General features: G+C 36.3%; 1 protein-coding gene and 1 long non-coding RNA gene across 14 annotated transcripts in view; one reads left to right on the top strand and one right to left on the bottom strand.

The window, feature by feature from the left end:
* Positions 1-12,087, top strand: part of LOC140641315 (uncharacterized) — an 84,075-nt gene that overhangs the window by 15,422 nt on the left and 56,566 nt on the right. For all 3 annotated transcript variants that reach the window (XR_012037860.1, XR_012037861.1, XR_012037858.1), the window contains exon 2: positions 3,625-3,696. This is a non-coding gene — a long non-coding RNA (uncharacterized lncRNA). The remainder of the gene's footprint in view (positions 1-3,624; positions 3,697-12,087) is intronic.
* LOC140641274 (serine/threonine-protein kinase MRCK alpha-like) overlaps positions 1-12,087 on the bottom strand; it is a 66,452-nt gene that overhangs the window by 11,798 nt on the left and 42,567 nt on the right. For 10 of the 11 annotated variants that reach the window (XM_072840917.1, XM_072840856.1, XM_072840908.1 and 7 more), the window contains 3 exons: positions 3,590-3,671; positions 1,559-1,775; positions 444-506 (listed from right to left, as the gene is read on the bottom strand). In XM_072840917.1, the coding sequence (XP_072697018.1) occupies positions 444-506; positions 1,559-1,775; positions 3,590-3,671 (362 nt within the window). The remainder of the gene's footprint in view (positions 1-443; positions 507-1,558; positions 1,776-3,589; positions 3,672-12,087) is intronic. The other variant, XM_072840848.1, reaches the window with a different exon arrangement.

Consider the following 12,087-nt stretch of genomic DNA (forward strand, 5'->3'; position numbering starts at 1 on the left):
AAAACAGAACTGTGTGTTCTTTCAGGTGCCAACTTGGAGACAGCTGAGTTCTTTTTTTTTAAATTTTTTATTTATTTATGATAGTCACACAGAGAGAGAGAGAGACATAGGCAGAGGGAGAAGCGGGCTCCATGCAGCGGGATCCCGACGTGGGATTCGATCCCAGGTCTCCAGGATCGCTCCCTGGGCCAAAGGCAGGTGCGAAACTGCTGCGCCACCCAGGGATCCCGACAGCTGAGTTCTTATGGTGGATTTATTATATAAAATCACCTATGAAGACATTTAGACTCTGGGGATTATGGATCTCTGGATATTAGAAAAGTCAACATTTGACTTAAAAACACATCAAACCAGATCTAGAAGATTTCTTTTACAGAAAAAAAGGAACAAATCTGATACTGTTATTTTTAGAGTTATAGCAGAACAGTAAAGACTCATCTTACCATCTATGGTAACGTGCACAACAAATAACCCCTCTTCATTTCCCAGAGCAATTCTTTTGTGATCTATATTTGACACATAAATATAAACGTCAAGGATTTTTTTTTTGCAAACATTAAGTAAAGCTATTAAAATAAACTGGACAAATTTTTCAATATGAAAAAAGTTTAAAAGTCAAATTAGATACATATTTAGCATATATAAAAATGAAAAACAATAATAAATTTGTGCTATTATTTTTCTTTCAGATTAGAGAAGTAAAAATAAAACATTACTTTTCTCCTTAGAGAGATCATATAATCTTTACAAATACTTGAAAAGAAATTTAAGTAATAGTATATTTTTAAATTGGATATGAATAAGTAACTATCTCCTAAGTGAAAAAAAAAAGTGTCATTAATTTATCAGTGCTCCTGGCCTGAACTGTAACAGCACTGAGTGTATGTAAAAACACACTGAGAACTAAAACTTAAGAGTGCAAAGATGGTACTTTATTGAGCAAATGCTTTGAATACAAAGCACAGAACTATACATATATTAGCTCACTTAATCCTCTTCATAACTGGAAAGCAGGAATTATCCGTTCTTAACACATGAGCACAGTAGTAACAGATTCCATGTTACATAGCAATAAGTAGCAAAGTGGCTTTAATGTAAGAAATGATATTTGGGAAATGAAAATATTCTTGTTTATTGAATATTGATCTTAACAATTCATTCCTTTGCTCACTTATTGTTCATTTATTTATTTAGTTATGGGTATTGGGAATACAGATATTCATATCTGTATGGTCTCTGCCCCCAAGGTTGGTAGCTCACAATGACTACACAGGGTCACACTACTGGTGCATTGGAACCAGATGGGTTTGGGAACTCAGAATTATTCAGACTCAAGAAAGGTATTACTATATATTAAAGAGACATCATTTTACACAGGGCCTGGGGAACCATCATAGAATCAATATATTAATATTTTGCAGAGTGGTAATGGGCAGGCAGGCTGCGGGGAAGGTCTGGCTGACATGTGAATTGTGAATTAAGTTGTGGTTTTCAGATCTCGATCTGGAGACTGGGATGAGGCACACGAATCTAGGGCATAAATGCTGTAAATTCATACCTATGATTGCAGCTGTCTGGGTGGTTTTGATCAGGGGCAGACTGCTATCATAAGCCTCTTTTAGAACATAGACTGAGCGGTCTCTGGAGTGACTTTTTCTCAGCATCCTGTGCAAGTCACTCAGCACTCCCACCCACTCACACTTGTCATTCTCGCTGTCTGCAAGGATTGGTACTGAGTACCTATTGCTAGGCGCCGAGAGCTGAGAAGCCGTAACCTGCAATGATTTAAGGAGTATCTCAGTTATAAGAAAGCAGAGCTCTTTAAGCCTGCCTGTTTAGCATTTTTCATCAAAATCATCATTGGTAGATGACACTTCTAATACTATTACACTCTTCCTGGGTAGTAGAATGAATGACATAAGCATCAGAACCCAGGCCAAAAGCAAAATGTCAGAATTACTTCTATTTTGATCCTCATAAAAATGCTGGGTATTCTAAGTAATATTGAACTCCATCAATGAAAATGTTTACAATTTATTGAGTGTTGACTCTGTACCAGGAACTGCTCCAATAAAAGTACATAGGTTAATTGATTTAATACCCATGGAAAACTCAGCAGGTAGACACCATCATTCTGTCCATTTTGCAGATGAGAAGGCAGGCACAGTGGGGGAAATTGCTGGCAGTCTGATGCCAGAACCCCCACTCTGAGCCTCTCTGTCTTCAATTCTAGACACAGCTTTGCATCTTTTTGATGTGTCTTAATTGCAATCAGGCAATATGTCTTGATTGCAGTCATCATAATCAATTTTGATATTATGCAACATTCAGGGGCCCTTTGTTGTTAAGTCACAAATACTTAGATGTACTTATGCTTTCCTAGCTGCTACGTGCCTATAACTTACATCATTACTAGTGACTGGCAAATAAAATGTAAATTTAAAAATACATACTTAGCCTAGCAGCGCTCTAAATTTATATGTAAAACTTTCTTTTGTAACCTCAATCAAGCAGCAGTAGCATAATAAATTCCTGCTTCCTAGGTCAGTAGCAATGGCCCCAGGTCTCTCTACGGTTTCCTGGTGGTTGGGTGGAGTCTATACTAGGAACACCTGTGTGCAGCCTTTGTTAAATACAGGAGTCATGGGTTAACTGTGACCACCTGGGTCACAAGGGGACCACAGTCCTTTGTTTTCTCTGTCACTTTATAAAGAATCACTTTAATTTTCTATATTAATTTTAAAGAGCAGAGTGTTTCTTTTTTTAAGAGATCACAGAGGTGCCTGGGTGGCACAATCAGTTAAGCATGTGACTCTTGGTTTTGGCTGAGGTCATGATCCCAGGGTTGTGAGATCAAGCCCCATGTCAGGCTCCATGCTCAGGACAGCATCTGTTTGTGTTTCTCTCTCCTCTCTCTCTACCCCTCCCTCTGTGCACTCACTCGCCCTTTCTAAAATAAATAAAACAAATCCTTTAAATCTCTTTATCTTTAAAAAGATAAAGAGAGATTGCAAAAGTATATCCTTCCTTGATTTTTTCTCTTGGTTTGAATTTGAATTGACTTCAAAAGATTGCCTCAAAGGAAACAATTTTACAGAGTGCCTCTAGTTCAGAAGCCGCACACTCATGCTACTGCATGTCCACAATGAACCGTCAGTCATGATGACCTTGAAGGAGGTCATCACTCTTTCTCTGTCAGTTTTTCCCCTCTTCCTTCATACTCCCGATACGACTCTGCTTTGTAAGCTTCTTTTCTGCTATAGACCTGACATCTGTCCTCCTATTACTTTAGTGTAGAAGGAACAGACCTCCTCAGGAACATTTGCATTTTAAGGCTTAGATTTAACTGTGGGAAGAAAAGACTGTGGCTCGTGTAAAAAGCTCTTTACATTATTCCCAAATAGAAACGGGGATAGATTTATTGTGGCAAGTGGGAGGTAGGAAGGGGAACATGATCGCCCAGCATTCTGAAATCTCAACCTCCAGTGACCTTCAGCAGCACAAAGCACTTTGACCCTCTGTAGGTAGCCAAGAAAGGGATGAAACAAAATGTATCATCAAGTGATCCAATAGCAGTATGCATGCTTACTTTAAACATACGGGACATTTCCTTTCTCCTTACAGGAATGAAGTCAGAGGGCCAGACAGAACTCACAGAAAATGCTCCATCCCTGGAGAAAAATCAAGACACTGAAAGTGAGTATAATCACCTGAAAGTGAGTAAAACAATATATAAACATAATCATCAATTTTAACTTCATTGATTTTTTTTTAACATTCTTTTCTGTAGTAACTGATAGTAATCAACAAGTTGTACCAGCAGTGCTTGGCCAGCAGCATATTATCAGAAAACCCAAGTAGGGGCACCTGGGTGGCTCAGATGGTTGAGCGTCTTTTGGTTTTGGCTCAGATTTGTGATCTCAGGGTTGTGAGATGGAACCCCACAGCAGGCTTCTCATTCAGTGGGGAGTCTGCTCCTCCTGTCCCTTTTGCTCTGCCTCTCTCCCATTCAAGCACTCTCTCTTTCTCAAATAAATACATCTTAAAAAAAGAAAATAAAACCCAAGTAAACTCCAGGCTGACCCCAAATAGTCCTCATAGACTTGAATAGAAGCACCTAACTGACCCCAAAGCCACTGCCAAGAATAAGGAGTTTGTGCCCTCAGATAGGCTGATCTGATAGATTTTTTAAATGTTACTGAGGTGTACTTGACATATAACTGCACATATTTATAAAGTGGACAATTAGAAAAGTTTTGATTTATGTATACACTTGTGAAACCATCACCACAGAATGAACATAATTAACCTGTCTGTCACCCACAGGAGTTTCCTCGAATAGCTTTGTAATTCCTCCTCTTCCCCGGTCAACCACTGATCTGCTTCCTGCCACTTGAGATTAGTTTGAATTTTCTAGCATTTTATATAAATGGAAACATACAATATGCATTTTTTTCTGTCTGGCTGCTTTTGCTCAGCATAATTGAGATTCATTCATGTTGTTGCATAGATGAATAATACTTCATTTTCTTTTCACTGGTGAGTAATATTCCGTTGTATGAATTTGTCACATTGTATCCATTCACCCAATAATGAACATTTAGGTTGTTTCGAGTTTGAGGCTATTTTAAACAAAGCTACTGTGAATATTCCTGTATATCTTTCATGGACATATTTCTCTTGGGAAAATACCTGGGAGCAGAGAGACTGGATGACACAGTAGGTGTGCATTTAATGTTTCAAGGAACTGCCAAACTCTTTTTCCAAAGTGGTTACTGGATTTACAAAGCAGTGGAAGAATGCTGTAAGTCCTCACATCCTCCCAACACTGGAAATGGTCAATCTTTTCAATTTTAGCTTTTCTTATGGGTGTGTAGTGGTATCACATGGTTGTTTATTTGAATTTTCCTAATAATGATATTGAGCATGTGTTCATGTGCTTACTTGCCATATGCATATCTCCTTTCTTGAAGTATCTTTTCAAATTTTTGCCCAGTTTTTGGAAATTGAGCTATTTATTCTATCATTGAGTTTTAAGAGTTCATTCTACATTTTGAATATAAGTCTTTGTGAGGAGTTTGATTTTCCCCACTTTGCAGCTCGTTACTTCTCTTAACAGTGCATTTTAAGGAGCTAAAGTTTTAAATTACTATACTGTCCAATTTATCAATTTTTTTGTATGTGTTGTGCTTTGATGTTATACATAAGATAATTCTTTGTCTTATCCAAGATCAGAAGGGATTTCTCCTGTGTTTAGTTCTGAGTACTTTATAGTTTTAGGTTTTACATTTGGTTCTATTTTTTTTATCATCTATTTTGAGTTAATTTTTGTATATGGTAAAAAAGTATGGATCAAAGTTGATCTTTTTTGCATATCTAAAACTGCAGTACCATTTGTTGATAGCCTTTATAACTTGTATAAAATACTGTATATGGTTGACCCTTGAACAATGTAGGGACTAGGGGCACTGACCATGCCTATGCAGTCAGAAATCCATATATAACTTTTTTTAAAGATTTTATTTATTCATGAGAGAGAGATAAGCAGAGATATAGGCAGAAGGAGAGGCAGGTTCCCTGCAAGGAGCCTGATGTGGGTCTTGATCCCAGGACCCCAGGATCATTACCTGAGCTGAAGGTAGATGCTCAACCACTGAGCCACCCATGCATTCCCATGTATAACTTTGAACTCCCCAAGAGCTTAATTGCTAGTAGCCTGCTGTTGATTGGAAGTCTTACTGATAACATAAAAAAGTAGATTAACACATATTTTCTATTTTATATATATTACATACTATATTATTTAATAAAATAAACTAGAGAAAGGAAAGTGTAATTAAAATCATAAGGAAAGGAAAACACATAGTACAGTGTATTTATCAAAAAAATTTGCATATAAGTGGACCTGCACAGTTCAAACCTGTGTTGTTTGGGATCAACTGTCTGTTAGTGGAATAGAAAATCCAGAAATATATATACAAATATATTATGTGTGTATATATATATATATGTAAGTATATTTTTGTATATTTGCAAATATATTTTGTATGTATATTATAAATATTTTATATATATGTATATATTTGTGTATGTATTTATGGATTTGTTCTTTTTTCAAAGTTGTTTTGTGTCTTCTCTTTTTCATTTCCCTATGAATTTTTAAATTAACTTGTCAATTTCTGTAAACAATGAAGAAGCTTGCTGGGATTTTGACTAAGATTGTGTTGAAAACATAGATCAATTTTGGGAATACTCACATTTTTTAAATACTGACTTTTCCAGTGCATGAACCCAGTCACTCTCAATTTACTTAGGTCTTTGTTAATTTTTTAATCAATATTTTATAGTTTCAGTGCACAAGTCTTGCACATCTTTTGTCAGATTGATGCCTAGCTTTTAATATGTTTTGATGCTAGTACAAATGATATTGCTTACTTAATTTCAATTTCTGATTACTTGTCGCTAGTGTAAAGAAGTGCAATTCATCTTTACATATTGATTATATATCCTGCAAGCTGGCTAAATTCATATATTAGTTCTAATAGATTTTTGGTAGATGGTAGATTGCATTGAATTTTCTTTTTTTTATAGAATTTTTTTTAATTTTTATTTATTTATGATAGTCACAGAGAGAGAGAGAGAGAGGCAGAGACACAGGCAGAGGGAGAAGCAGGCTCCATGCACCGGGAGCCTGACGTGGGATTCAATCCCGGGTCTGCAGGATCACGCCCTGGGCCAAAGGCAGGCGCTAAACCGCTGCGCCACCCAGGGATCCCCTTGAATTTTCTTCATAGATGTTCATTTTTGTCTAAGAATAACACTACTTCCTTTTTTCAACCTGGATGTATTTTATTTCTTTTTCTTCCCTGGCTAGGATTTTCAATACAATGTTAAATAAATCAGGGTGAGGTGAAAGCAAATATCCTTGTCTTGCTTCTGATCTTAGAGAGAAAGCATTCTTTTTTTGCACTAATTATGAATTAACAGGATTTTCATAGATGCCCTTTATCAGGATGAGGAAGCTCCCTTCTAAGAGTTCAAGAATAAATTTGATTTTGTCAAATGTGTGTACTGTATCTATTGACATGATCTTTTTCATATGTTAACATAGTAAATTAATTTTGTTAACCCAAGTTTCCTGAAATACCATACTTGTTCATCATGCAATATAATTTTTCATAACATTGGATTCAATTTACTAACATTTTGTAAAGACTGTTGCAAGTAAGTTCACAAAGAATATTGGTTTGTGCTTTTTTGTTATTTTATTTTATTTCATCGTGATTAAGTGTACTCTTTAATCCCCATCCCCTAGTTCCCCCATCCTTCTACCCATCTCCCCTCTGGTAACCATCAGTTTGTTCTCTATAGTTAAGGGTATTTTTCTTGATTTGTCTTTCTCTCTCTTTTCCTTTGCTCATTTGTTTTGTTTATACGTTTCACATATAAGTGAAATTATACGGTATTTGTCTTTCTCTGACTTATTTTGCATCACATTATACACTAGTCTATCCATGTTGTTGCAAATGGCAAGATTTCATTCTTTTTTATAGCTGAATAATATTCTATTGTGTGTGTGTGTGTGTGTGTGTGTGTACCACATCTTCTTCACCCATTCACCTATCGATAGACACTTGGGCTGCTTCCATAGTTTGGTGATTGTAACTAAAACTGCAGTAAACATAGGGGTGCATGTATCCCTTTGAATAAGTGTTTTGGGGTAAATACCCAGTAGTGCAATTACTGGATTGTAGGGTAATTCTATTTTTAACTTTTTGAGGAAGCTTCATTCTGTTTTCCACAGTGCCTATACCAGTTAGCACTCCCACCAACAATGTAGAATAGTTCCTTTTTTTCTATATCCTCACCAACACTTGTGGTTTCTTGTGTTGTTTATTTTAGCCATTCTGACAGGTGTGAGGTGATACCTCATTGTGGTTTTGATTTGCAGTTCCCTGATGATGAGGGATGCTGAGCATCTCTTCATATAACTGTTTGCCATCTGTATGTCTTTGGAGAAATGGCTTTTCATGTCTTCTGCTCACTTTTGATTGGATTATTTGATTTTGATTATTTTGACTTGTATCAGTTCTTTATATATTTGGATACCAACCCTTTATCAGATGTGCCCTTTGCAAATATCTTCTATTCAGTAGATTGCCTTTTAGTTTTGTTGATTGTTTCCTTTGCCATCCAGAAACTTTTTTTGATGTAATCCCAACAGTTTATTTTTGCTTTTATTTCCCTTGCCTCAGGAGACGTATCTAGGAAAGAGTTAATACAGCCGATGTCAGAGAAATTATTGTCTCTTCAAGGATTTTTATGGCTTCAGGTCTAACATTGAAGTCTTTTTTTTTTTCATTGAAGTCTTTAATACATTTTATTTTTGCAGATGATGAAAGAAAGTGGCCCAGTTTCATTCTTTTGCACGTGGCTATCCAGTTTTCTCAACACCACTTGTTGAAGAGACTGTCTTTTTCCTGTTGTATATTCTTTCCTTCTTTGTTGAAGATAAGTTGGGTATATAATTATGGGTTTATTTCTGTTCTATTCTATTGATCTATGTGCCTATTTTTATGTGAGTATCATACTATTTTAATTACTTTTTTATATAACTTGAAATCTAGAATTGTGATAATTCCAATTTTTTTCTTTTTCAAGATTGCTTTGGCTATTCAAGATCTTTTGTGGTTCCATACAAATTGTAAGATTGTCCTAGTTCTGTGAAAAATGCTGTTGGCATTTTGATAGGGATTGCATTAAATCTGTAGATTGCTTTGGGGAGTATAGGCATTTTAACAATATTTTTCTTTGATCGAAAAGCATGGAATATCCTTCCATTTCTTCACGTTGTCTTGAATTTCTTTCATCAGTGTTTTCTAAGGGTATAGGTCTTTTACTTTGGTTAAGTTTATTCCTAGATACTTTATTGTCTTTGGTGCAATTGTAAATGGGATTATTTTTTAATTTCACTTTCTACTGCTTCATTATTATGAACTGCTTCATTATTATGCAACAGATTTCTGTACATTGATTTTGTATCCTGTGACTTAACCAAATTCATTTATCAATTCTACCAGTTTTTTTGGTGGACTCTTTAGTGCTTTCTATATACCATATCATGTCTTGTGCAAATAGCAAGAGTTTCACTTCTTCCTTACCAATTTAGTTTTTATTTCTTTATGTTGTCTAAATGCTGTGGCTAGGACTTCCAGTACTGTGTGGAACAAAAGTGGTGAGAGTGGACATCCTTGTCTTGTTCCTGAACCTGCGGGAGCTCTCAGTTTTTCACTTTTGAGTATAATGTTGGTTGTGGGTTTTCCATATAAGGCCTTTATTAAATTGAGCTATATTCCCTCTAGACCTATTTTGCAGAGTGTTTTTAACATGAATGGACATTGTACTTTGTCAAATGCTTTTTCTGCATCTATGGAAATGATCATATGGCTTTTATCCTGTTAGTGATGTGACATGTCCTCTTGATTTTTGTGAATACTGAACCACCATTGTGTCCCAGACATAAAGCCTACTTGATGTGTGGTGTATGATTTTTTTGATGTATTATTGAATTTGGTTTGCTAATATTTTGTTGAAGAGTTTTGCATCTATATTCATGAGAGATATTGGCCTCTAATTCTTTTTTGGGGGTGTCTCTTTATCTGGGTTTGGTATCAGGGTGCTACTGGCCTCAGAGATTGAATTTGGAAATTTTCCTTCCTCTTGTATTTTCTGGATTAGTTTGAGAAGAAAGGTTTATATTTTTCCTGCAATGTGTTGTCTGGCTTTCATATCAAGGTAATGCAGGTCCCATAGTATGAGTTAGGAAACTGCTCCTCAATTTCCTGGAAAATTTATGTAGAATTGGTATTGTGTGTTCCTTAGATTTTCAACTGAAAAGAAATACCTCGGTGAAACTGTTTGGACTTGGAATTCTCTTTGTGGGATAATATTTAATTAAAATTCAGTTACTTAATAGATAATAGAATTATTCAATTATCATGAGGTTCCCAGTCTAGCTGGTTGGAACAAGCAAGCACTCTTCTTTCTCATCCTTCAGGTGGTTCTTTCACTGGCCTCTGGTAGTTTCTTTATGTGCATGTACTGATCAGTAATCTACTGACTCTCTGAATGAGATAGTCTGTAGGTCCCTGGAGATTTCTCTCTCTCTCTCAGCTCCATGTCTTCAACTCTAGGAGTCTACCTGGCTCCGCCTGGTATTCCACTTCCTGTTTTATGTACTAGAAGCTCTCACAAGGCAGTAACTTGAGGCAAATATAGAGAGCACCTCATTTGTTTCCACTTTTCAGGGATCATTGCCTTTTCTTATTTGATGTCCAGCACCTTAAGTAAGTTTCTTGGCTGTTTCAGAGGTACAGTTAAATATAGTCCCTATTACTGCATTTAAAAAAATTATTTTTGATAATCTCTACACCCAGTATGGAGTTCAAACTCACAACCCCAAGATCAAGTCGCATGGCTCTTCTGACTGAGCCAGCCCAGCAGCCTGAGCCCCTGTTTCTCCATTTGGGTTGAGAGTAGAAATTTGTTTGATCTGGCTCACTTGATAATTTTCTATTTCTTCAACATCTAAAACTAATTTATATCTTTCTCCCAATATGATCATTCTCCATTATAACTTTACTGCTGTTAACCATTTCTTATTCTTTTTTTCCCATTTCTTATTCTTGATGACTTAAAACCTCAGTACCCTCTATTATTGTTATTCTTTTCTTCATTTTCCTTTTTCTCCCACTCATCATGTCCTGTGAGATCACCTTAGTAGTATTTCTTGTACTCATCTCTTCTTTTGTAATTCCTACAGCCATCACCTTAGTGCAGACACTCACTCAATCTGAAGAATGGACGATTGCAAGCTGAATTTGACTCCAGCACTGCTTTCATTTCCTATCCCTAACACCAAACACACACAGTATCCTATAAAAAAAAAAAAAATCTACTGCCAGACTAATCTTTCAAAGTCGCCTTCAAGATAATCTGGTTTCCTGTTGCCCGTTATTCAAGGTACTATAAAATTTCTGACAAGGGTGACATTAACTAGTGTGAAGAATATAGAACAGAGTTTGTGAGTAAGGAATCAAAATAAGATAGGATGAATATGGAGACCCACATAATCTGTGATAAATTGTTCAGGCAGAACATGTCATCATGGTGTAGGTGATTCCTGGAGCCACAGGAAATGATGGGATCCCCTAGAGTATGTGCAGAGGAAGAAGAGCAAATGGCCAAGGACAGATACCCAGATACGCTAAGAGGAATGTGGAAAGGGGCTTAAAAGATTCAGAACAGGCAGGGGGAAGGAGAGAACACATTATTTTCAACACATTTCTTTCAACAAGATGTACTTGCTACGAGTTCACTGATTCAGTATTATTTAGTAATAAACACTTAAAGAGACATCTGTAAAAATGGCAGAGTACGGGTCTCTGAAGTTTCTCTCCTTCATAAAAAAAAAAAAAAGAAAGAAAGAAAGAGAAAACTGGTAACATTCATCAGAATCAACTTTTTCAGAACTCTATAACCAAAATTTGTGGCAATCTGAAGAGGATTTATTCAAGAAAAATAGCTAACTCTTGGTAGGGATCGTGAGCTTTGTGGTAATTTAACTTGCCCTTGTCACATGCTCCTCAGTAGCCTTGAAAAATGGCAGCCTGCATTTACAGTGCATCCTAGAAGCCAGTGGACATGGGGGGTGGGGGGCAGAAAGAGGAGGAGGTATGAGGAAGAAACTGGTATATTTGACTTAACTTAGAGCTCTCCAAGTTTGAAAATCCATCCCCAAGGGGCACTTAGAAGAAACAACTACAAAGCTCTTAACTACACAGCTGCCTAGGCAGTGTTTAACAATTGGGGGAAAAAAAAAAAAAAAACGAGATTAATCAAAAATCTTAAAAAGATAACATAGGGACTAAGATGTCCATAGAGTCTTGAAAAAGCTCTGAAATATATATTGCTAGTAATCTAGATGTCAATGCACATCTGTAGGGCTATGAACATTCCTGGGTCTATGCGATATTCAGGAAAGACCTGAGAAGGCCATAAGGTCTTCTTGCTGACTTGGGTGTGTAG

This window comes from Canis lupus, chromosome 1, assembly GCF_048164855.1.
Source record: "Canis lupus baileyi chromosome 1, mCanLup2.hap1, whole genome shotgun sequence".
NCBI classification, from domain to species: Eukaryota; Metazoa; Chordata; class Mammalia; order Carnivora; family Canidae; genus Canis; species Canis lupus.